Source organism: Coregonus clupeaformis, chromosome 18 (assembly GCF_020615455.1).
Source record: "Coregonus clupeaformis isolate EN_2021a chromosome 18, ASM2061545v1, whole genome shotgun sequence".
NCBI lineage: Eukaryota > Metazoa > Chordata > Actinopteri > Salmoniformes > Salmonidae > Coregonus > Coregonus clupeaformis.
The window spans coordinates 49,387,057-49,414,747 of NC_059209.1; the positions used below are offsets into that span (position 1 = coordinate 49,387,057).

Consider the following 27,691-nt stretch of genomic DNA (forward strand, 5'->3'; position numbering starts at 1 on the left):
TGAGGTCAAAAGAGGAGAGGAGTGGAAAGAAGGAGGCAGAGAGAAATGAGTCAAAGGTAGACGTAGGGAGGTTGAAGTCACCCAGAACTGTGAGGGGTGAGCCATCCTCAGGAAAGGAACTTATCAAGGCGTCAAGCTCATTGATGAACTCTCCAAGGGAACCTGGAGGGCGATAAATGACAAGGATGTTAAGCTTGAATGGGCTAGTGACTGTGACAGCATGGAATTCAAATGAGGAGATAGACAGATGGGTCAGGGGAAAAAGAGAGAATGTCCACTTGGGAGAGATGAGGATTCCTGTGCCACCACCCCGCTGACCAGATGCTCTCGGGGTATGCGAGAACACATGGTCAGACGAGGAGAGAGCAGTAGGAGTAGCAGTGTTTTCAGTGGTAATCCATGTTTCAAGCGCCAAGAAGTCGAGGGACTGGAGGGTAGCATAGGCTGAGATGAACTCTGCCTTGTTGGCCGCAGAACGGCAGTTCCAGAGGCTGCCGGAGACCTGGAACTCCACGTGGGTCGTGCGTGCAGGGACCACCAGGTTAGAGAGGCAGCAGCCACACGGTGTGAGGCGTTTGTATAGCCTGTGCGGAGAGGAGAGAACAGGGATAGACAGAGGCATAGTTGACAGGCTAGAGAATAATGGCTACAATAATGCAAAGGAGATCGGAATGAAATGAACTAAACATCTGGGAAAGCGAGAGAGCGGGGCCTCCCTCACTTACGTTTCACTGAAACACCCAAATATAACTCTCCCAACTTCCATCTCAGAAACTATAATTGTTGTAAACTACAGCGGTTCAATGTTTTCTAGGAATAGACTAACTTAGTTGATTCAGCTAGCTAACTTGGTACAGTATTCTTCCGTGAAAACCGTCCAGGGCACCTAGTCCTATGACGCCACAGCCAACTAGCATGCCAGACTCCAACAACACGGTTTAGCACCAATACTCGGCCACAACAAACCACCAGTGTGTCAACACGCCAAGCAGATCATTCGTGTCCGTGTCTAACGTTGTGGGTTAGTCCCGACAGCTTGAGCGAGTCCGTCGTCAACTTATTCAGCCAGTTAGTTAGCTAGAATAGTTAGCATACTAGCTAGCCATTGCTTTCTGCCAACGAAGAAACCCCTCCTCCCATGGCACGAACACACAGAGAGAGCCAAGCTAACGTTAACTAGTCACCCATGTCGCGAATTCCCTTGAACGACTCTGGCTACCAGTATGTAAAAACAAAACACAAATGTAGGTTATAACTTACCCCTAGCAGCTACTGTTAGCTAGCCAAGTGCAAAGCTAGCCAATGAATTGACTCAGCCAGTTCGCGTCTGTTCGCTATATAGCTGTTCCAGCTATTGTTTAGTAGCTATCCAGGTAGCAACAAGCTAGCTACATTTCGAGCACAGTAGCCACTTACTACCTAACGTTAACGCTTTAGACAATGAGGTTAGAAAAACAGCTGAATGGTAGGCATTATTGTATGTAATTATTGTAGGCAGCTAGCTGGCGTAATTACAGGTACTCTCAGGCGTGAAACAACTATCCACAGTTGCTAATAGTTACCAGTAGCTACCCGCTAGCTAGTCCAGGTAGTGGGTTAGCTAGCTTCGTGCTTCACCGGGCTCAGCCGAATACAATACTTACCTACAATAATTACAAACAACAACCCACGATAACTACCTACAATACCTAACTACAATCTAAATACATAGTTTAAGCTTTACTCTACAAAGCTTAAACTATGTATATAAGCCATATAAGCCAAGCTTACCTCCCGCCAGAGAGAGACACAAACTCACCTGACCACGACCACGATCACGGCGTAGTGTGTTACCAATTGTTTTCTTGGTGACTATGGTTCACTAATAGTCACATTAGTTCGCATTCACAGTTGCATTCACAGTTGTGTCGGTATTCTAAGACAAACTGCTATTCAGTATTTTGGTTTGCATGCATGAATAACTAGGCTACTACTTTCAGCATTTAGTTTGCATTATTTTGGTAAGACAGCTGTGTGTACGGCTACATTGAATTCACATAGGCTGTCTGCAATAGGGTAATTGCCCTATCTATCTTGTAGCCTATATTCATTACCAAAACAGCCTAGCTGTAGGGTGCTGTCCATTGTGCTGATACAGCACAGCAGAGACAGGCTACAGATTTCAAAAGCACTCAATGATCTCGGAGTCTCTGCATTTTAATTTTATGTTTACTGTGGTATAGTGTGATTATATAAGCAGAATTCAATATAATTCCATTGCAAGAACCCCCCAAAATGTTGCCAGCTCGTCGATTTCAACTGCCCCCTTAGTCACTTTATCCAGGCGCCGGGTCTGCCTGAGAGGAAGGGCCAACACGGCAAGAAAAGGGAGCATGAGAGGGATCCAGGGGGCTAGAAGGACTGGGAACAGGTTCCTTCCTGTTGTGTTCCACAGTCAGAGGCAGGCCATTATGCCACAAGCACTGCACTGCAATGAGCAGCATTTCTCTTGGATTTCAACAGATCTGGTCAAATAGTAGCCAACAAAAATATATTGTTTCCTGCACTGAATGCATTGTTCTCTCGTCTATATCATATTTTGTCAAATTTTTTGCAGGCTTGCAATGTTTCATAGCTTCTTAACCTACAAACTAGCTGTATTTGAAGGACTGTGAATGCTCTCTGAAATGAAAAGATATCAGTTGATTCTTGAAAAACTCTAAGCTCCTTTTTAAGTGACAGGAGATCAAGCTACTCATAAGCTCTTCTCTGCCATAGGACTAAATAGATTCTCCTCAGGATGACATCAGCTCCCTGCTCTGACTCATCCGTCCCCTCTGGACAGTCCAGTCTCAGACAGCTGTGGGGTGGCTAAAAGGTCATCGCACATACTACGTCAAATCACTTGACATCATCTGACACAAAACCCTTCCACTCTGGAAAGTGGTGGGCGTCAGAAAGCCCCCGTGGAGTCAAACACTTATGTGATTTATTTCATCCAGACATCAACCATGTCCAATTTTCCAATTTACTCGCCTATTTCAAAAGGTGATGTAACTAGTCTGGTCAGTGAAGACAAAACCAGACAGACAGGGAAGTGGTGCTGAAGAAGAGGGGAAGGAGAGGTGATGAGGAGATAGGGACCTTCAGACAGAAGTGCATGCAGACAGACAGTGTAGTGGTGTGAATTGAAATAGCAGACTTAGTGTGTGGTTACAGCTTCATCTCACCCAACATAAACATTCATATTCTGCTCAACTTTATTCTGCTCAATGTATAGAGTCCTATAGCCACACATGGCCCTCCACAGCAAAGAGCAGTACTAAGCTAGTCCACTTTTTCCAGACAGATAATTTGAGGTTTGTGCCCACTAGCGCCGACCCTCTGTCGGTCCTGCTTTCTCTAACCTGTAATTACATGCCATTCATTTGATTGTTCATTAGTTCAACCCTCGCATCGGCACAGCCAAACAGGAACCCCCTTATTAGTGGTTCATGACTCCTTTCTCTCTCTGTGCCGGGCTTTGGGCAGGGGTGGAAAAAAGCATAGTGTGTAGCGGAGGGGGAGTGGTTTGAGAAATGGTGGAGGGAGAGGTGTGGAGGGGAGAGATGTTGAGCAATGGGGGTAAGAGGGGGGAGACCTTGTTTTAACTCTTTGCCCTGGCACGGCTACAGGAAATCCGGGCCTGCACTGGGGCAAAGGAGGGAAATTATGTCATGGTCTGGCTGGGACTTCTCTTATCCAGAGCACACAGTGGATTGAATGGTTCCCCTTTATTTTCTACATTTACTCAACATAAAAATAATAATAATAAGATTTTGCCTAAGCACCAATAAATTTTTTTCCCTCTACAGAAAAACATCCAGTTACTCAAACTACAACAGGATGCTCAGAACAGGTGCAGGAGGATACCAACAAACAAACCACTGTTCACAACCCTGGAGAAACAGAGTCCTTCCAAGTAATTAAAAAAATTCCCCAAAGCAAACAGATCCACACTGGATCTACATTAGGGCTGGTACAATTACAGTATAATCGCGTAACCGACAGCTACGAATGAATACAGTCATGAAAATAAAATAACCGTCATAACTGTAAAAAAAATTCAACTGGGTGTGGAACGAACAGCTGACTGAAAACAAGATGGGTGTGGTAGAGTCTGTTTCTGCCATAACATGGACTCTTAACAAAGTGATGAAACTTTGTTGCTCCTTGTTGAAAGAAGCAAACAAGTCTTCGGTTGCCTAGGCAACGCCTCCCACAATGCAACAGCAACACACATAGAAATAGAATTAATAGAACAGGCTTGGAACCTCTAACCCTGGCAATTGACTCTTCGCTAAGCCCCACCCTAGAATTTTCGACAACCAATCGCAGCGCTCCAATGGATAGTAACCGTCATCAAGTCCGACACCTCAAACAAGCTCACGTTTTATAAATCGCATCCAAGCCAATGGGGGCTATGGCACAAATTGATAAATAATTGAACAGTGCACCAGGAGTACTTGCTACTGTTATTTGTGAAATGCAGAGCCTGTTGATGGAGTATTTTTCAAATCCTACTTTTGTTACATTATTTGCTAGCTCAGCTGGTTAGCTAGCTCTTAGCTGAGGAATGTTCAACTCCGTTCTCTTGAGCATTGGACCAGTAACCAAAAGGTTGCTGGTTCGAATCTCTGAGCCGGCAAGGTGGAAAAATCTGCCACCTTGAGCAAGGCAGTTCATCCCCAACAACAACTGCTCCCAGGGTGTCGATGACGTCGACATCAATTAAGGCAGCCCCCCACACCTCTCTGACATTTCGGTTGAATGCATTCAACTGACTAGGTATCCCCCTTCCCTTTCTTATACCGAGGCGGAGTTGAGTATTGGTAACTGGTCGCGTGATTTGCTAGCAATAACATTGAGTCACCATCAGTCGATACTTGTAAAAATGTCAATTCTAAAAACGCTTAAATCACAGGAGGTTGGTGGCACCTTAATTGGGGAGGACGGGCTCGTGGTAATGGCTGGAGTGGAATCAGTGGAATGGTATCAAATACATCAAACACATGGTTTCCATGTGTTTGATGCCATTCCATTTACTCCATTCCAGCCATTATTATGAGCCGTCCTCCCCTCAGCAGCCTCCACTGGCTTAAATGTACCTATGTTTGTCCTGTACAACTGCGGTCCTTCTGCGGGGTGCTGAAATTCATAATTTTCATTAAAACTTTGATCGAATTCAACCACCGACTTTTTCCTCATTTGTGTTGCTCAACTCAGCGCGAATGAGCTTGTGCCAATTGAATCTCAGCTTGCATAGCTAGTACGTCAAGGCCGCTACGTCTCCAGTTGAGCAAAACACATTTTTAAAAAGTTGGTGGTTGTGTTCGATAAAGGTTTTTATTAAAAGTATGAATTTAAGCACCCCACCCACGGAAGGGCCGCAGTTGTACAGAGCAAACATAGACCTGTAAAGGTCAGCATTTTTAGAATTATACTGCTGGTGACTCAACGTTGTTGCTAGCAAATCGCGCAAACAGTTATCAATACTCAACTCCGCCAAGAGAACAGGGTTGAGCGTTCCTCAGCTAGTTAGCTCTAAGTATCATTGACCACGTATGTATGTTAGATAGCTAAGTTAGCAATGTTATGAATACAACTCACATCTGCTGTTGACATCAGGATACGATTTGAGAGCAGTAGTTTGCTCCAAAGTCGTTATAGCTTTGACTGCATTCTGACAGTGAATTCAGAGCCATTCAGTGGCTAGCTACACTACAAACATCATTTTATCAGGTTCCCGTGAAGCAATTGTAATGACAGTCCACCACAACATACCAAAGAGTTTCCTGATAAGCAAGGGGTAGTCTGTGTTTAATGTCATTGTGTATTAGAAAGACAGTTTGAAATCATTGTGATGGGATTTTGCCAATGGTTGAATGGGGAATTGGGCTTCCCGTGAAAATGTTGTTTGAGGTTGCAACAGTACCCAAGGGGGGCGGGGCTTAGTGAAAGGCAAAAATTTGTAAACTCATGGGTACACTCGCAGTGGCTGCTTGAAATTGTGATGCCATAATTTCCATGGTATATATTTGTTTGCTATTCTAACGGTTCTTATGGTTACCAAAATTCCATGACCGTCACAGCCTTATCTACTACTACACAGTGTCACGTTCGTCGAGGAGTGAAGGAGACCAAGGCGCAGCGAGTGAAAAGAACATGTTGACTTTATTACTTAACGCAACCAAAAACAACAAACCAAAGCGACGAATGAGAAGTCCAATAGTGACAAAGACTAAACAGGAACAAAAACCCACAACCCTCATAAGAACACAAACAGTATAAATATGGCTCCCAATCAGAGATAACGAGCCGACAGCTGACACTCGTTACCTCCGATTGGGAGTCACACGACACTACAACTAACTCACCCAAAACACAACCAAACGAATACACCCTATACAACAAAACCCCACAACAAAACCCAACAAAACAAATACACCCTGGCTCAAATACAAAAGTCCCGGAGCCAGAGTGTCACAGTACCCCCCCCTAAAGGTGCGACCTCCGGGCGCACCAGCATACAGTCTAGGGGAGGGTCTGGGTGGGCGTCTGTCCACGGTGGCGGTTCTGGCCCTGGTCGTGGTCCCCACCCCACCTTAGTCACCACCCGCTTCCCTAGCCTCCTCCACATGACCACCCTCCAACTTACCCCACCTGGATTTAGGGGCAGCACCGGGCTAAGAGGCAGCACCAGGATAAGGGGCAGCACCGGGCTAAGGGACAGCATCGGGCTAAGGGACAGCACCGGACTCAATGGCGGATCCTGGCTGGCTGGCTCTGGCGGATCCTGGCTGGACGGCTCTGGCGGATCCTGGCTGGACGGCTCATGGCTGGCTGAAAGATCTGGCTGCTCATGGCTGGCTGACGGATCTGGCTGCTCATGGCTGGCTGACGGATCTGGCTGCTCATGGCTGGCTGACGGATCTGGCTGCTCATGGCTGGCTGACGGATCTGGCTGCTCATGGCTGGCTGACGGATCTGGCTGCTCATGGCTGGCCGACGGATCTGGCTGCTCATGGCTGGCTGACGGATCTGGCTGCTCATGGCTGGCTGACTGATCTGGCTGCTCATGGCTGGCTGACGGATCTGGCTGCTCATGGCTGGCGGAAGGCTCTGGCTGATCCTGTCTGGCGGAAGGCTCTGGCTGATCCTGTCTGGCGGAAGGCTCTAGCGGCTCCGGTCTGGCGGACGGCTTTGAAGGCTCCTGGCAGACGGGCGGCTTTGCAGGCTCAGTACAGATGGCCAGTTCAAGCGCCTTAGGGCAGACGGGCAGTTCAGGCCCCGTTGGGCAGACGGCAGACTCTGGCCGTCTGAGGCGCACCGTAGGCCTGGTGCGTGGTGCCGGAACTGGAGGTACCGGGCTGAGGACACGCATCTCAGGGCTAGTGCGGGGAGAAGCAACAGGGCATGCTGGACCCTGGGGACGCACATAAGGCCTAGTGCGGAGAGCAGGAACAGGGCATGCTGGACCCTGGGGACGCACATAAGGCCTAGTGCGGAGAGCAGCAACAGGACGCACAGGACTCGGGGAACACACAGGAGGCTTGGTGCGTGGTGTAGGCACTGGTGGGAAAAGGCTGGAGACACGCACCATACAGCTAGTGCGTGGAGGAGACACAGGGCTCTGCAGACGTACAGGAAGCCTAGTGCGTGGTGTAGGCACTGGTGGTACTGGGCTGGAGCGGGGAGGTGGCGCCGGAAATACCGGACCGTGCAGGCTTACTGGCCCCCTTGAGCACTGAGCCTGCCCAACCTTACCCGGGTTGATGCTCCCGTCGCCCGACCAGTACGGGGAGGTGGAATAACCCGCACCGGCCTATGTGGGCGAACCGGGGCCACCATGCGTAAGGCTGGTGCCATGTAAGCCGGCCCGAGGAGACGCACTGGTGGCCAGATGCGTTGGGCCGGCTTCATGACATCCGGCTCAACGCTCAATCTAGCCCGGCCGATACGTGGAGCTGGAATGTACCGAACCGGGCTATGCCTGCGTACAGGAGACACCATGCGCTCTACTGCGTAACACGGTGTCTGCCCGTACTCTCGCTCTCCACGGTAAGTCCAGGGAGTAGGCGCAGGTCTCCTACCTGACTTCGCCACACTCCCTTTAAGCCCCCCCCCAAGAAATTTTTGGGTAGTACCCACGGGCTTCCAGCCTTGACTCCGTGCTGCCTCCTCATACCGCCTCCTCTCGGCTTTAGCTGCCTCCAGCTCTTCACGAGGGCGGCGATATTCTCCCGGTTGTGCCCAAGGACCCTTTCCATCCAGTATCTCCTCCCATGTCCATGAATCCTTGATAGGCGTCCATAAATCCTGTGTAGGTAGGTCCTGTTGCCGCTTGACACGCTGCTTGGTCCTTTTACGGTGGGTTTTTCTGTCACGTTCGTCGAGGAGTGAAGGAGACCAAGGCGCAGCGAGTGAAAAGAACATGTTGACTTTATTACTTAACGCAACCAAAAACAACAAACCAAAGCGACGAATGAGAAGTCCAATAGTGACAAAGACTAAACAGGAACAAAAACCCACAACCCTCATAAGAACACAAACAGTATAAATATGGCTCCCAATCAGAGATAACGAGCCGACAGCTGACACTCGTTACCTCCGATTGGGAGTCACACGACACTACAACTAACTCACCCAAAACACAACCAAACGAATACACCCTATACAACAAAACCCCACAACAAAACCCAACAAAACAAATACACCCTGGCTCAAATACAAAAGTCCCGGAGCCAGAGTGTCACACACAGATACACTAAAACTCTAGCCAGTGTGTTACGGTATGTATAACTACTGCAGCTCTAAGTCCCACAGCTACAGTACTATGTGTGAAAATGCTGGGACAGGTAACCCCTGTGAGTGAAATAAATATTTCAGTCTGGGAGAATGAAAGTGTGAAGAAAGAAGTGGGAGCTCCATGTATAATAATTATCCCGGTGACATCTAAAGTCAGTTGTTTTATTATTCACACACACTGAGATCAGATGAGTGCTGATTTAACACTGTCATATCAGAAGGGCTGGATTACACCCTGCACTGGCACTTTCTCTTTCACATGAAAAGCAGAGCGGCGTTGAGAGGGCACGGGGTGAGGCGTTCAAATCGTTCCTTCATATTCCATGTAGCATCAACAGGCGGTGTCATCACCCTGCGGTGTTGAACAAAAGCGCCATGCCTTGTCAGGGTGACAGTATGGCGACACTGGCTACTACTCATACTGTATAATTACTGATGTGCTGCTGTAATTAAAGTCCCCCGTCACAGTCCTCATAGCCCTCCACTCCCTCCCCTCCCCACACACTGACCTTTACCAACGCAAACACCGTCTCATTGTCTCAGCTCGCCCTATACACCTTCCACAGGGATACAGGTAAATGTCTGTGTGCATGCGCACGTCCAAGTGCGCGTGCATGTACAGTATGATCAGATTTATGTATGCCAATACCATAAACCTCAACTTCAGCACAAGTACCAATCAAATGTTCTTCTTCCAACTGACAAGATGGTGTGTTGTCATTGTGAATTTAAGCCCTTTAGATTGGAGGAGATTGAAGACCCTTGATGGGCAGATCATAATGATGCAGAAGATGGAGTTGGATACCCTTGACACAGAGCACTGCCACTCTACCTCCGCTTCCCTTTGAGCTTTCAGTCCTGTCTGTCAGTCCTCAGTAGAGCAGACAGCCTGAGACAGGGAGTGGAGGAGTGATTCTGCAGAGGGCTGCTGTTTGTTTAACATGTCACTGAAGCAGCAGTGTTGTCTGTGAAGGGCCAGATGGAGAGGAGTTGTGGCTGTGGGCAGCATGCCAGCTGAAAAGACACTCCGACACTCCTACAGTGCTCTGACAACAGCAGTGCATGAGCAACGGGTCGCAAAGTACTAACTCACATCTACAGCTGTGCGGTTTCTACCTTTCATAGGCACACTACCACACACACACACACAGTATTTAATCTTAAAGTGTAGACGGGGGTTCAAGAGTGTGACAGCATTCCATTTGCAAAGAATGAAGCCTGGGAAGGCAAAAATGGAGTCACACTAACACACATTCATACAAATCGTTTCTCTTTCTCACTCATACAGACGCACACACACACGCATACATACAGTGGGGAGAACAAGTATTTGATACACTGCCGATTTTGCAGGTTTTCCTACTTACAAAGCATGTAGAGGTCTGTAATTTTTATCATAGGTACACTTCAACTGTGAGAGACGGAAACTAAAACCAAAATCCAGAAAATCACATTGTATGATTTTTAAGTAATTCATTTGCATGACATAAGTATTTGATCACCTACCAACCAGTAAGAATTCCGGCTCTCACAGACCTGTTAGTTTTTCTTTAAGAAGCCCTCCTGTTCTCCACTCATTACCTGTATTAACTGCACCTGTTTGAACTCGTTACCTGTATAAAAGACACCTGTCCACACACTCAATCAAACAGACTCCAACCTCTCCACAATAGCCAAGACAAGAGAGCTGTGTAAGGACATCAGGGATAAAATTGTAGACCTGCACAAGGCTGGGATGGGCTACAGGACAATAGGCAAGCAGCTTGGTGAGAAGGCAACAACTGTTGGCGCAATTATTAGAAAATAGAAGAAGTTCAAGATGACGGTCTATCACCCTCGGTCTGGGGCTCCATGTAAGATCTCACCTCGTGGGGCATCAATGATCATGAGGAAGGTGAGGGATCAGCCCAGAACTACACGGCAGGACCTGGTCAATGACCTGAAGAGAGCTGGGACCACAGTTTCAAAGAAAACCATTAGTAACACACTACGCCGTCATGGATTAAAATCCTGCAGCGCACGCAAGGTCCCTTTGCTTAAGCCAGCGCATGTCCAGGCCCGTCTGAAGTTTGCCAATGACCATCTGGATGATCCAGAGGAGGAATGGGAGAAGGTCATGTGGTCTGATGAGACAAAAATATAGCTTTTTGGTCTAAGCTCCACTCGCCGTGTTTGGAGGAAGAAGAAGGATGAGTACAACCCCAAGAACACCATCCCAACTGTGAAGCATGGAGGTTGAAACATCATTCTTTGGGGATGCTTTTCTGCAAAGGGGACAGGACGACTGCACCGTATTGAGGGGAGGATGGATGGGGCCATGTATCGCGAGATCTTGGCCAACAACCTCCTTCCCTCAGTAAGAGCATTGAAGATGGGTCGTGGCTGGGTCTTCCAGCATGACAATGACCCGAAACACACAGCCAGGGCAACTAAGGAGTGGCTCCGTAAGAAGCATCTCAAGGTCCTGGAGTGGCCTAGCCAGTCTCCAGACCTGAACCCAATGGAAAATCTTTGGAGGGAGCTGAAAGTCCGTATTGCCCAGCGACAGCCCCGAAACCTGAAGGATCTGGAGAAGGTCTGTATGGAGGAATGGGCCAAAATCCCTGCTGCAGTGTGTGCAAACCTGGTCAAGACCTACAGGAAACGTATGATTTTTAATTCCTTAAAAATCATACAATGTGATTTTCTGGATTTTTGTTTTAGATTCCGTCTCTCACAGTTGAAGTGTACCTATGATAAAAATTACAGACCTCTACATGCTTTGTAAGTAGGAAACCTGCAAAATCGGCAGTGTATCAAATACTTGTTCTCCCCACTCCACTCGTCTACTGAATGACACCTCATTTTGTTCTATTTTCAGCCTCTTTGCATTCTGTGGGAGGGTGAAGGACAGAGGGCCTAAAGCTGTCTCGGGTCATTACGCCACACATTTTCTCTTTTCGTTCAGAGAGAAAGAAAGAGCTCTGGTGCTTTACAACAGCGGGATAAAACTGACGGGTTAGACAGGGCTTCCTCTCTGAGCAGATCGGAGTGCTTTCTGGCTATGGGCTTCCAGAGGCCGGGCTGCTCAGCGGTGCGTGGGGCGGTGGGGTGGGTGCAGCCGAGCCAGCCGAGCCTGTCAACCTGACGGGCCCATCCGGAGGTGCAGCCATGGTGAGGGATGATTGATGATAAACATGTACTCACACAGGATCTAAATGCCAGCACGCTCCTGTGATTTAATTCCCCCTCCCTCAGCAAACACACAGCCTTTACTGATTGATCTTATGCCTGTGTAAACCAAACCCCCTCTCCTCTCTCTCCCTAAAGCCAATGACAAGCGTGTGAGGAGTGTGAGAAGAACTGCCATTATAATAGTCACAATGCATTTAGGTCTTCTAGACTGGTTGGTAACAGAGGTTAAGAAAAGTTGCATTACTTATTGATTACTTCATTAGGCCATGATCAGCTCTATGTCATTCCACTCAAGCACATATACCAATTGGAGACCAGCTATGTTCATAATTGATTATTACCACGTGTAACAAATAGATCCAGGCAAGCCAGTATTTCATACAACTGACTGTTGAAGAACTTAAGGCTGTTATATCTTTGTTTCTTTATTTTCTTTGTCTGTACCAGACGAGAAGAACTTGAATCTTGATTTTTCTTTATGCAATCATCATAGAATTACAAATGTATCATCACTGCTCAATCATCCATAACTAGCCAACTGTATTACTGCCACATCCCTATATCAAACACAGACTTGTAAAGCTAGGAGGGAGTCATTACACTTTTTTCTGACCAATTGGCAAGATAACATTGAATAAATGTATTTTGTATTTAATTAATGTAATATCTATTTCCTCATTAATTAGAGCTCTATGGTGAAATTGCTACAGATCCCATGTAGCCTGACTGAGAATAATCTCAGAGCCATGTACTGTACAATGGCTCTGAAGAATATGTGACAAGACTGTCTCCTAGTGGTGATCAGGGAGAGGATAACAATTCAACCACTGCTTAATTGACTCACACCTGACCAAAAAGACTGATCCTTGACAATCAGATCTGGGACTAGACAGAAGCGGCAGTGTTGTAGTGCAAGCAGAAGCTAACCAAAGCATCAGATATAACATTGTGTGTAATAGGCTAGACTATGTGCAATAATCTGGCTCTGGATTAACCATCCCCCAATCAGAGACCACAAAGAGGTCATTGTGCTGGCCTATCAAAAAGAGAGAGGGGAGAGATTTTGGCAATGGTTTTCGAGTGCAGCTTGCAGGCCTGTTCTCTGTCTGAATAGTTATTTCACACTGTTTATTTAGATGCACAGATGTATTGTGATTTATCTGACATCAAACAGAACCACCACAATGTTTCTTCGCCTCTTCCATACAATTCCCATCAACTCCCACCGTGGAAATTGCTTTGACGCTGCTGGACTCTGTTCAATTTAAAAAGTACTCAGAAGTTTACGGACGAGAGCAATGTATCAACATTTTTGAGCCATGAGAATGTGTTGGAGAATTGATTGATACAATCAATATGATAAATCAATGTTACCTTTGTGAAACAAAAATAAACTTACCTAGAAATCAATAAAATACTTCCCTTGATCTCAGTCAGATGAGCTGTGACCTGTGACTTGAGATGAGCTGAGATGAGCATTAAAAATCAATCACACACACACACAGGCACACACACACCCAAACACATGAATGTACACACTTAAACACACAGCTAAAATACAGCTCTTTCTGCCTAATCATTCAGCCAAGATGCAAGTTGGGTGCTGAGAGGAATGGCCCCCCTACTCAGCCTCTGTGGGTGAGCAATGTGAAATCTATGGTAGGTCAAACCACATGCCCCAGACAATACCACAGATAAGACCTGGCAAATCTTCTACCTTACCTTCCTCAACCTTACATTGATCAACTCTGCTGATGCACAATCAAATCGAGAACCAAATAAATTATTCAGCAAGCCATTGCACATAGATACTAATACCAAGTGGACACCCATTTATGTAACTCAGACTTGTGCACAAGTCTCCCATAAATCTTCAGTTCATGTGCAGATCTTTAACCCATTAACAGTATATGTGTAATACAAAACCATGCACTGTTCTGTTTTGGAGTGAACTTAGCTGTGTTTCTATTCTCGCATATCCTCTTGTCCAGTTTGAGGTTAAGATGTAGTGGGTGGTTCAGACAAGACTCACCTTGGGCCACTTGGGGTTGAGTAGACGGGCCTTGACAGCGTCATCCAGGGCAGCCTGGTAGCGTCCCAGTTTGAGAAAGGCTGCTGAGCGGTTGCTGTAGAGGATGCAGTTCTGTGGGTCGGCTCGCAGGGCATCGCCATAGAGACTCACGGCAGCCTGGAAGTCACCGCGTTGGCACGCCTCGTTGCTCTGCTGAACTCTCTCCATGAACTCTGCCTTGCTGAGGCCACATCGGCCCCCTTCCTCTTCAGCTACACGCCGTGCAGCTCTGCCAACTGTCCGTGAGCCGAATATCGAAAACTGGAGATAAGAGGGCAAAGAGGTGGTGAAGTTCCATAATTAGGCAGGCTGAAAATGTTGCACCAGTAGAAAATTATAACCTTTCAGAGTAAGGCAGATCAAAAGGATTGCAAAGTGAAATCATTAAATACAATTTAAAGACGGAGATGAGAGCAGAAATGATAGTTTTCTGCTTTTACAGAGGATTTGGGTTTAATTTAACACTAAGAGAGCGCTTGTCCTATCATTGATTCAGCTAATTTCAAAGCCATGTCAGACCAGCAGAACCCCCTGACTCAGCATGAAATAAACAAAGACAATATCTTCAGGGAGTAGTTCACAATAAAACAACTAAAGATTTAGAATTACTCCAGTACCATTGCAGATACCAAAAATATAGCTCTGTTTCTTTAAAACTATTTAGGAAGCAGAGGAGACCAAAGTCTTATTAGAAAAATGACTCGTTTGGAAATGTTTTGTCAGCTGACCAGAGATGCTTTGTTAAGCGCATTATTGAATGAAAAAACTATCTGGATTGTCAATCTGATGAAGCCGCTTCCACAATACCTCATTCATACCACACCTCCTCCAGCTGAATTCTGGGATAGGACAGAGCGGCAGTCGGCCTGCCTGGTAATTACTTCCAGAGGGTGAGAGAGTGAAAGGGGAAGATAGGAGAGGAAGGATAGACGTTGGCTATGACTGAACTACATTCAACATCACACTATTGTGGAAAGTGTGGTTTTGTCATTCCACACTTTGCATCATTTTCTTCTGCAAAATGTTAATCACGGCAATTACAGCATCAGTTAAGGCAGTAAAAATGCATGAAGCTCTGATCTGAACAAACTGTACGCTAACTACTGTCCTCTGTTAAATGTCCTCCTTCACTCCCAGTGCTATTTGGTTGCATGCTGCTTCTGAGTGTTACAACTGGAGTGAAAGCACGTTGTAGAAGGCTAAGATTGGGGAAATGTAGACTAAGTGGGAGTGTGCATACAGTAGCTGGTGCAGCCACCCACTGGTAAGAGCTGTTCATGATCTAAGAATGCACATCAACCATTGGTTAAAAAAAACAGACTGGGGCCTAGTGTGGTTTGGGGGCTGTTTTGTTGCTGTTCGAGTGCATGTGTTTGTCATTGCATTTGTGTTGTGAGCTTGTGCATGTGAGCTTTTCTCTGGGTGTCTGAAGGGGGAGGAACACTGGAAGCACAGTCAATTTTAAACACTTACCCATCATCATAGGGGGGGGCCATTCATCAAAAATAAATAAAAAATAATCATCGGAGACAAATTTGCATGTTTGTTATCAAAAATAATATACTGATGACAAATACCATCGGCCGTCATTGTATTCTTATCAACCACTTTCAACACAATCTAAATTGGCTAATGGATGTGTGATTGAAGGTCCCCTCTGTGATCTAGACTAGGGTACGTTCTGGTCTCTGGCCCAACACATCCTGGGGTATCTGTGTGGGCACTGCACTGGGCAGGAAGGGTGGAGAGTGAGGGAGAGAGAGCTGAGATAATGAGAACCTAGACAAGTAGGGGTCCCTATAGACCAGATGGAGAAAACTCTCTAACATGTCATTCACAAAGGACTACAGAACAGAATGAAGGAACACATATAGGCTACACACACACTAATGGACCCACCCATGCACAACAGGAGGGGCTGTGTAACCAGTGAGAGAAAGCTATTCAGATATTGAACTCATGGTGAGTAAGACGGACACCTCCACCAGAGCACCAGTGTGGTAGTTTATGCCTTCCGACCAAAATGAAAACATGCCACATGCCAGTGATCACTTGATCTGCAACAAATTGAGAGCATAAAAACTGGAGGGAATATGAATTGTTAATCCATCAATCTAAGAATCAAACTCAATTTTGAGGTGCTTAGCAAATTCCTTAGCTGTGAAATGTTGCATGTAGAATCAAGAGTCCCACATGCATATGGTTCACCAAGACTCTGTATTTACATAGTAATAACATTGAAAGATATACATAGTGTGGCTACACATTTGTTGCGCTTGTAACGCCAAGGTAGTGGGTTCGATCCCCGGGACCACCCATACACAAAAAAATTATGCACGCATGACTGTAAGTCGCTTTGGATAAAAGCGTCTGCTAAATGGCATATTATTATTATTATTATTGTTAGGCTACTGTAAATGTATACATATATTATTATTACAGAGAACTGTCTGCAGTTTCAGTCATTTCAAATACTTGCAAATCAACTCACAATAACAGTGTAGAAATCAAACTAAAATGATGTAGGCTATGTGAAAAAGTAATAGCTTTGACAATGTTTCCCTGCACTGTTTCACCCTTGTAATAACTTAGTAACAATGTTTCCCTGCATTGTAGTTACATCGTGTCTCGAATTCTGATATGCAGCATTAATAGCGTCATCCAGGACCATTGTGAGCATTGCCCTGCATCCTTTATGTTAAAAACTGACTTCGTCGACTCATTTCATCTGTAGCCTAAGCATGAAAAATCGATAGAACGTTTAAGAAGTTCTCGCAGTGACCATATACAGTCGACAGTGCAATAGTTAATGTGATAGCTATTTGACAACTATTCACTAACAAAACGTACCAATATGGTATATCGTTGTAAGTCATGTGACTTTATAGCAGTTTTTGTGCTCTGTACCTTTTCCTTAAAAGTTGCTTGCTTCTCCATCCTGTGTTTGTAGGCTACTTGGCTTCTGCAGCAGGCTTCTCTCATCCCATGATAAAAGTCACTAAATACAATGCCAATGTATTCTTCAATACGTCTTCAATTCTTTCCGAAGGCTGTCCGGTACAAAAGTATTTTTTTGCGTTCTATAGAAACTTTTCTCAAGGAAAGTGCGCCATGTTGTCAAATTCTTTTTCTTTTTTTCTTGCCTTTTCCCCTGTTGCCATAGCAGATTTCTGTAATGCAGACGTATCTCGAGACAGTTTACTGCTGGCTACCTCGTGACATCAGAGGGTAGTTAGTTAGCCTACATTTTCTTTATTCCCTACACCTGTGTTTTTATTGGTTTAATGTGTGCTATTTATTATAATCCAAACCACGTTGATCTTGAAATTCATATAAAGAGTCCTCAATACATTACATTTATCAATATCCCCATGCATGCCAGACAGTTAGCAATGGCATAGCAAACACCTATGGTCAGCCACCCAGCTGTCATAAGCATAGCCGCAGGGAGTAGGGGTGCTGAGGATGCTGACCAAAGGTGTTTGCTGAAAAATCAGGATAAAATAAAATAATAAAAAATTAGAAAAACATATTTTCACAAAAGTAGTGCACTGGGCCTTTACTAGTATTAGCTGACCAATATAGACCTCTGTAGAGCTGGCAACAACAAAAAAATCTGCATCTCCACTTTGGCAAAAAGGTAGTTGTATAATTAAGAACAGTATCTTGCAGGATTCAATAGTTGGAATTGTAAGAGTTGTTGCCCTGGCCCTTTCTCTGAGATTGTCATTCTAATGGAATTCAGAAAGAACAAAACCCTGTCCTCAAACATTTACATCAAAAGGTGCAAAGTTATGGGCAAAGACACAAATCATCCACATCAAATTATATATGTTTCTTGATCAAATAACATGGAAAACAACCACCTTTTTGTGCTGTGTTAATTTACCATCCTTACAAACCACGTAATGTAAATGTACATTACTGTATTGTACATAGGCTGGTCAACTAGGTTTGTACCTGTAGACTTTCCATCACCATGAAGAAAAACAATGCACAATACAGTAATTGAGTACATTGAGACATCAAGTGGTTTGTGATGATGTGATGTGATGATGTGCCTCAGTTGGTAGAGCATGGCACTTGCAATGCTAGGGTTTTGGGTTCGGGGGACCAGTACGAAAAAGTATGAAAATGTATGCACTCACTACTGTAAGTTGCTCTGAATAAGAGCGTCTACTAAAATGGAAAAGGAATGAATAGACCATTTCAGTTTTCACACAGAAATAAGTTGCATTTGCAAAGTGTTTCAAGAAACTGGAAAACATACAGTACTAGTCAAAGGTTTGGACACACCTACTTATTCAAGGGTCTTTCTTAATTTTTACTATTTTCTACATTGTAGAACAATAGTGAAGATATCAAAACTATGAAATAACACATATGGAATCATGTAGTAACCAAAAAAGTGTTAAACAAATCAAAATATATTTTATATTTGAGATTCTTCAAAGTAGCCACCCTTTGCCTTGATGACAGCTTTGCACACTCTTGGCATTCTCTCAACCAGCTTCATGAGGTAGTCACCTGGAAAGCATTTCAATTAACAGGTGTGCCTTGTTAAAAGGTCATTTGTGGAATTTATTTCCTTCTTAATGCGTTTGAGCCAATCAGTTGTGTTGTGACAAGGTAGGGGTGGTATACAGAAGATAGCCCTATTTGGTACAAGACCAAGTCCATATTATAGCAGCTCAAAACAGCTCAAATAAGCAAAGAGAAACGACAGTCCATCATTACTTTAAGATATGAAGGTCAGTCAATACAGAACATTTCAAGAACTTTGAAAGTTTCTTCAAGTGCAGTCGCAAAAACCATCAAGCACTATGATGACCGCCACAGGAAAGGAAGACCCAGAGTTACCTCTGCTGCAGAGGATAAGTTCATTAGAGTTAACTGCACCTCAGATTGCAGCCCAAATAAATGCTTCACAGAGTTCAAGTAACAGACACATCTCAACATCAACTGTTCAGAGGAGACTGTGTGAATCAGGCCTTCATGGTCGAATTGCTGCAAAGAAACCACTACTAAAGGACACCAATAAGAAAAAGAGACTTCCTTGGGCCAAGAAACACAAGCAATGGACATTAGACCGGTGTAAATCTGTCCTTTGGTCTGATGAGTCAAAATTTGAGATTTTTGGTTCCATCCGCCGTGTCTTTGTGAGACGCAGAGTAGGTGAACGGATGATCTCCACATGTGTGGTTACCACCGTGAAGCATGGAGGAGGAGGTGTGATGGTGTGGGGGTGCTTTGCTGGTGACACTGTCAGTGATACAGTGGGGGAAAAAAGTATTTAGTCAGCCACCAATTGTGCAAGTTCTCCCACTTAAAAAGATGAGAGAGGCCTGTAATTTTCATCATAGGTACACGTCAACTATGACAGAGAAAATTAGAAGAAAAAAATCCAGAAAATCACATTGTAGGATTTTTTATGAATTTATTTGCAAATTATGGTGGAAAATAAGTATTTGGTCATTAACAAAAGTTTCTCAATACTTTGTTATATACCCTTTGTTGGCAATGACACAGGTCAAACGTTTTCTGTAAGTCTTCACAAGGTTTTCACACACTGTTGCTGGTATTTTGGCCCATTCCTCCATGCAGATCTCCTCTAGAGCAGTGATGTTTCTGGGCAACACAGACTTTCAACTCCCTCCAAAGATTTTCTATGGGGTTGAGATCTGGAGACTGGCTAGGCCACTCCAGGACCTTGAAATGCTTCTTACGAAGCCACTCATTCGTTGCCCGGGTGGTGTGTTTGGGATCATTGTCATGCTGAAAGACCCAGCCACGTTTCATCTTCAATGCCCTTGCTGATGGAAGGAGGTTTTCACTCAAAATCTCACGATACATGGCCCCATTCATTCTTTCCTTTACACGGATTAGTCGTCCTGGTCCCTTTGCAGAAAAACAGCCCCAAAGCATGATGTTTCCACCCCCATGCTTCACAGTAGGTATGGTGTTCTTTGGATGCAACTCAGCATTCTTTGTCCTCCAAACACGACGAGTTGAGTTTTTACCAAAAAGTTATATTTTGGTTTCATCTGACCATATGACATTCTCCCAATCCTCTTCTGGATCATCCAAATGCACTCTAGCAAACTTCAGACGGGCCTGGACATGTACTGGCTTAAGCAGGGGGGACACGTCTGGCACTGCAGGATTTGCGTCCCTGGCGGCGTAGTGTGTTACTGATGGTAGGCTTTGTTACTTTGGTCCCAGCTCTCTGCAGGTCATTCACTAGGTCCCCCCGTGTGGTTCTGGGATTTTTGCTCACCGTTCTTGTGATCATTTTGACCCCACGGGGTGAGATCTTGCGTGGAGCCCCAGATCGAGGGAGATTATCAGTGGTCTTGTATGTCTTCAATTTCCTAATAATTGCTCCCACAGTTGATTTCTTCAAACCAAGCTGCTTACGTATTGCAGATTCAGTCTTTCCAGCCTGGTGCAGGTCTACAATTTTGTTTCTGGTGTCCTTTGACAGCTCTTTGGTCTTGGCCATAGTGGAGTTTGGAGTGTGACTGTTTGAGGTTGTGGACAGGTGTCTTTTATACTGATAACAAGTTCAAACAGGTGCCATTAATAGAGGTAACGAGTGGAGGACAGAGGAGCCTCTTAAAGAAGAAGTTACAGGTCTGTGAGAGCCAGAAATCTTGCTTGTTTGTAGGTGACCAAATACTTATTTTCCACCATAATTTGCAAATAAATTCATTAAAAATCCTACAATGTGATTTTCTGGATTTTTTTCTTCTCAATTTGTCTGTCATAGTTGACGTGTACCTATGATGAAAATTACAGGCCTCTCTCATCTTTTTAAGTGGGAGAACTTGCACAATTGGTGGCTGACTAAATACTTTTTTTCCCCACTGTATATTTAGATTTCAAGGCACACTTAACCAGCATGGCTACCACAGTATTCTGCAGCAATATGCCATCCCATCTGGTTTGCTCTTAGGAGGACGATCATTTGTTTTTCAACAGGACAATGACCCAAAACACACCTCCAGGCTGTGTAAGGGCTATTTTACCAAGAAGGAGAGTGATGGAGTGCTGCATCAGATGACCTGGCCTCCACAATCACCCGACCTCAACCCAATTGAGATGGTTTGGGATGAGTTGGACTACAGAGTGAAGGAAAAACAGCAAACAAGTGCTCAGCATATGTGAGAACTCCTTCAAGACTGTTGGAAAAGCATTCCTCATGAAGCTGGTTGAGAGAATGCCAAGAGTGTGCAAAGCTGTCATCAAGCAAAGGGTGGCTACTTTGAAGAATCTAACATCTAAAATATATTTTGATTTGTTAACACTTTTTTGGTTACTACATGATTCCATATGTGTTATTTCATAGTTTTGATGTCTTCACTATCATTCTACAATGTAGAAAATAGTAAAAATAAAGAAAGACCCTTGAATGAGTAGGTGTGTCCAAACGTTTGACTGGTACTGTATATCAAGCAAGTATTTTTATATTCCACAACTATTATCATATTAAGTGTTTTGTACAGATAATTATCAGACTCAAGTTACAAATGATGGTAAACACTCAAATATGTTTAGAATTACAGGAAATTAGCTTTAAAACTGCAGAATTTTCTCTCAGCATTATGGCAAAATGTGTAGATTAGCAGGAAATTAGCTATAGAACTGCAAATGTTTTTGGTTGCGGGACCCGAGAAACTGCGCTATGCCACTGACAGTTAGGATACTTTCTGCCATTCCCTATAGGGTTCTTTATAATGACTCATTGAGGAAGGGCATATGCTGACGCATGTTACAGGAACCTGAAGAGCCTGGGATTGCCCTTTTGAATGTAAATAGCCTACCTCTCGAAATTCTACGTGGACTCAGGGGTAGATGTAACATAGTAAACCTAAATCTGTCTCCATATGATACGTTTCGTATGGTATGTATTAATTTGTGGATGTCCATCATCCAATTCGTATGATATGTTACGAATTGCAATTCATATGATAAGTTACGAATTGCAATTTGCACAATATGTTACAAATTTGCAATACCTATGATATGTTACGAATTCCAATTTGTTGTGGCTAATGTTAGCTAGGGTGGCTAAAGTTAGCTAGGCTAGGGGTTAAGATTAGGGTTAGGGTTAAGGTTAGGGGAAGGGTTGGCCAACACTCTAAGTAGTTGCTAATAGGCTAAAATTATAAAGTTGTCTGTGATGTGTTTGGGTTGCTACACAAAAAAAAAGGTGCTATCTAGAACCTAAAATAGTTATTTGGCTGTCCCCATAGGAGAACCATTTGAAGAACCCTTGTTGGTTCCAGGTAGAACCATTTTGGTTCCAAGTAGAACCGTTTTGGGTTTCATGTAGAACCCTTTACACAGAGGGTTCTACGTGGAACCCAAAATGGTTCTACCTGGAACCAAAAAGGGTTTTACCTGAAACCAAAAAGGGTTCTCCTATGAGGACAGCCGACTAAACCTTTTGGAACCCTTTTTTCCAAGATTGTAGACGTTCGCGTTATACGCCCACCCATCCTACCCAACCAACCTACCTCCTTTCATTTTTGGCTTAAAGTACATGTACTACATGTAACAATTCAACAACGAACCGTCTCTTGTTGTCTAATTTATATTGACTGGGGCCAGCAAATCTCTTGTTGTCAAATTGACTGGTCCGTTGTTGAATTGACAAAAATAATCAGAATCACCTTTATTGTCAAGTACAGTTCTAGTCGGAAGTTTACATACACCTTAGCCAAATACATTTAAACTCAGTTTTTCACAATTCCTGACATTTAATCCTAGTAAAAATTCCCTGTTTTAGGTCAGTTAGGATCACCACTTTATTTTAAGGATGTGAAATGTCAGAATAATAGAATTATTTATTTCAGCTTTTATTTCTTTCATCACATTCCCAGTGGGTCAGAAGTTTACATACACTCAATTAGTATTTGGTAGCATTGCCTTTAAATTGTTTAACTTGGGTCAAACGTTATGGGTAGCCTTCCACAAGCTTTCCACAATAAGTTGGGTGAATTTTGCCCATTCCTCCTGACAGAGCTGGTGTAACTGAGTCAGGTTTGTAGGCCTCCTTGCTTGCACACGCTTTTTCAGTTCTGCCCACAGGTGTTCTATAGGATTGAGGTCAGGGCTTTGTGATGGCCACTCCAATACCTTGACTTTGTTGTCCTTAAGCCATTTTGCCACAACTTTGGAAGTATGCTTGCATTGTCCATTTGGAAGACCCATTTGCGACCAAGCTTTAACTTCCTGACTGATGTCTTGAGATGTTGCTTCAATATATCCACAATTTTCCTTCCTCATGATGCCATCTATTTTGTGAAGTGCACCAGTCCCTCCTGCAGCAAAGCACCCCCACAGCATGATGCTGCCACCCCCGTGCTTCACGGTTGGGATGGTGTTCTTCGTCTTGCAAGCAACCCCCTTTTTCCTCCAAACATAACGATGGTCATTATGGCCAAACATTTCTATTTTTGTTTCATCAGACCAGAGGACATTTCTCCAAAAAGTATGATCTTGGTCCCCATGTGCAGTTGCAAACCATAGTCTGCCTTTTTTATGGCGGTTTTGGAGCAGTGGCTTCTTCCTTGCTGAGCGGCCTTTCAGGTTATGTCGATATAGGACTCGTTTTACTGTGGATATAGATACTTTTGTACCTGTTTCCTCCAGCATCTTCACAAGGTCCTTTGCTGTTGTTCTGGGATTGATTTGCACCAAAGTACGTTCATCTCTAGGAGACAGAACGCATCTCCTTCCTGAGCGGTATGACGACTGTGTGGTCCCATGGTGTTTATACTTGCGTACTATTGTTTGTGCAGATGAACGTGGTACCTTCAGGCGTTTGGAAATTGCTCCCAAGGATGAACCAGACTTGTGGAGGTCTACACATTTTTTTCTGAGGTCTTGGCTGATTTCTTTTGATTTTCCCATGATGTCAAGCAAAGATGCACTGAGTTTGAAGGTAGGCCTTGAAATACATCCACAGGTACACCTCCAATTGACACAAATTATGTCAATTAGCCTATCAGAAGCTTCTAAAGCCATGACATCATTTTCTGGAATTTTCCAAGCTGTTTAAAGGCACAGTCAACTTAGTGTATGTAAACTTCTGACCCACTGGAATTGTGAAACAGTGAATTATAAGTGAAATAATCTGTCTGTAAACAATTGTTGGAAAAATTACTTGTGTCATGCACAAAGTAGATGTCCTAACCGACTTGCCAAAACTATAGTTTGTTAACAAGAAATGTGTGGAGTGGTTGAAAAACGAGTTTTAATGACAACCTAAGTGTATGTAAACTTCCGACTTCAACTGTACATTTACACATACCCGGAATTTGCCTTAGTGAGAAGATGCTGTCAGCAATACACAATATACAAACAGAATACAGACACAAGTCCACATAGACATCATACAGAATGGACAATATTGGAACAGTAAACATAAAACACAAAACTATAGGCAGATGACAGTGGGAATTTACAAAGGGGATATATCTTTATAAGCAGCTGGAGGGATGCTGCTGTGGCGAATATATATAGTGTTGTGTGGAGGTGTACATAGTGGAAACACAGTATAGTGCAGATTTGTATTAGAGGTCAAGAGATTTTCTTGCCCCAGTCAATTTGACAACAAAAGCCGGTCCGCCTTTTGTTGACCAAAAGAAGGCTGCACCATTAGAATGCAATTTTGTGGGGCCCAATAACATTTTTGGGAAAGACATATTGTGAAACACTATCATTTCACTTTTACTGTAGATATATTAAGGCCATTTTCTGAAATTACAATGCAAAAATATTACATATAGCTCCTTTAAGTAACCTTCCCAGCTAGCACATAACCCCAGCTACCACATAACATTCTGAGAACCATCTTTCTTAGAGCTTGGAGAAAGCTAGGTTGTCCTATGGTTATTTTGCATACAACCTTCCCACAACTTTCTGGGAATGGTGCAGGATAGTTGCTTGGCTTTGGAACATTCTCAACACATTTATGGAAATTGAAAAAAATTACATTACTTTCCTAAAAGTTCAAACTTGGTTACATTTAATTTCAATTTTGGTAATGTTCTACTAATGTTCTCTAACTGGTTTGACATTGGGAATGTTCCAAATAGTTCAGAGAAGAAACAACGTTCTTCTGTGGGAATTTCAGAACTTTAGCATAATGTTTCCTACAAGTTTCCTCATGGTTCTAAAAGTGAAAAATTAAAACTTTCCATAAAAAAACACAAGAAAACTTTAGTAACGTTCAGAGAACGTTCTAAGAAGGTTATTTAAAAACATATACAGTGGGGAGAACAAGTATTTGATACACTGCCGATTTTGCAGGTTTTCCTACTTACAAAGCATGTAGAGGTCTGTAATTTTTATCATAGGTGCACTTCAACTGTGAGAGACGGAATCTAAAACAAAAATCCAGAAAATCACATTGTATGATTTTTAAGTAATTCATTTGCATTTTATTGCATGACATAAGTATTTGATACGTCAGAAAAACAGAACTTAATATTTGGTACAGAAACCTTTGTTTGCAATTATAGAGATCATACGTTTCCTGTAGGTCTTGACCAGGTTTGCAAACACTGCAGCAGGGATTTTGGCCCACTCCTCCATACAGACCTTCTCCAGATCCTTCAGGTTTCGGGGCTGTCGCTGGGCAATACGGACTATCAGCTCCCTCCAAAGATGTTCTATTGGATTCAGGTCTGGAGACTGGCTAGGCCACTCCAGGACCTTGAGATGCTTCTTACGGAGCCACTCCTTAGTTGCCCTGGCTGTGTGTTTCAGCCACGACCAATCTTCAATGCTCTTACTGAGGGAAGGAGGTTGTTGGCCAAGATCTCGCGATACATGGCCCCATCCATCCTCCCCTCAATACGGTGCAGTCGTCCTGTCCCCTTTGCAGAAAAGCATCCCCAAAGAATGATGTTTCCACCTCCATGCTTCACGGTTGGGATGGTGTTCTTGGGGTTGTACTCATCCTTCTTCTTCCTCCAAACACGGCGAGTGGAGTTTAGACCAAAAAGCTCTATTTTTGTCTCATCAGACCACATGACCTTCTCCCATTCCTCCTCTGGATCATCCAGATGGTCATTGGCAAACTTCAGACTAGGGCCTGGACATGCGCTGGCTTGAGCAGGGGGACCTTGCGTGCGCTGCAGGATTTTAATCCATGACGGCGTAGTGTGTTACTAATGGTTTTCTTTGAGACTGTGGTCCCAGCTCTCTTCAGGTCATTGACCAGGTCCTGCCATGTAGTTCTGGGCTGATCCTTCACCTTCCTCATGATCATTGATGCCCCACGAGGTGAGATCTTGCATGGAGCCCCAGACCGAGGTTGATTGACCATCATCTTGAACTTCTTCTATTTTCTAATAATTGGGCCAACAGATGTTGTCTTCTCACCAAGCTGCTTGCCTATTGTCCTGTAGCCCATCCCAGCCTTGTGCAGGTCTACAATTGTATCCCTGATGTCCTTACACAGCTCTCTGGTCTTGGCCATTGTGGAGAGGTTGGAGTCTGTTTGATTGAGTGTTTGGACAGGTGTCTTTTATACAGGTAACGAGTTCAAACAGGTGCAGTTAATACAGGTAATGAGTGGAGAACAGGAGGGCTTCTTAAAGAAAAACTAACAGGTCTGTGAGAGCCGGAATTCTTACTGGTTGGTAGGTGATCAAATACTTATGTCATGCAATAAAATGCAAATTAATTACTTAAAAATCATACAATGTGATTTTCTGGATTTTTGTTTTAAATTCCGTCTCTCACAGTTGAAGTGTACCTATGATAAATATGACAGACCTCTACATGCTTTGTAAGTAGGAAAACCTGTAAAATCGGCAGTGTATCAAATACTTGTTCTCCCCACTGTACATTCTGTTTTCAGCATCAACAAAACTCTCTCTATCCTCTATCTTGTTAAGCGTGTTCAGGTGGGTAGGCCACTCCCACTAATTGGCCACACCTGATCTTAATGAGTGCTTGTTTCCTTTGAAATGGGGTCTGCTTGAATAGACAAAAATGAACAGCTTTGTATAAGTTTAAAAAAACATGGCATGCTAGCTCCATCCTGGTGGCACAGTGAACTAATTCCATGGATGGTAAATAGAAGATCATCATTTCGAATATCACTGACGCCATGTCAGAATGAAAAAGAAATGTGTTTGCATGATTAATGCCTAAGCAAATGAATTTCTATCTGTGCTTGGAGTTCAAAATAGTTAATCTAAGCTAGCAGTGTTATTAAAAGTCTTATTGAAATATGTTCTCAGAACATTATTGAATTACCTTTAAATAACCTATAATTTATTTTCTCATAAAGTTAATAAAACCTCCCAGGAAAACTTTCAGGGAACCATAGTAAAACGTTCTCAGAACCTCACTGCAACCTCAAAATTAAGGTTCCCAGAACAGGCGAACATTTCACTTCTGTTCTCAGAACGTTTTTTGGACCCCAGGAAGAGGATCCCTAATAAATACAAATACTGGTCAGGAAACATATGGCTTCATTACCCAGAACCAATGGGATAAAGTAGCCTACACTGGCCACCAGAGGACGCTGCCAGCCATACACCTTGTCGACCTGTTGTAGATGTTTATGTCCTGAGCCTGGCCTCCCTCTCATTTTGC

The 27,691-nt window shown here is 43.9% G+C and overlaps 1 protein-coding gene across 1 annotated transcript; it reads right to left on the reverse strand.

Moving 5' to 3' along the window:
- Positions 1-10,005: 10,005 nt before the first annotated feature.
- LOC121587387 (tetratricopeptide repeat protein 28-like) lies at positions 10,006-17,181 on the reverse strand. Its single transcript, XM_045226990.1, has 3 exons — positions 16,979-17,181; positions 14,033-14,332; positions 10,006-10,044 (listed from the first exon to the last, which is right to left on the reverse strand). Exons 1-3 carry the CDS (start codon positions 17,051-17,053, stop codon positions 10,006-10,008), a joined length of 414 nt encoding a protein of 137 aa, XP_045082925.1. The 5' UTR covers positions 17,054-17,181.
- Between the last annotated feature and the right edge of the window lie 10,510 nt (positions 17,182-27,691).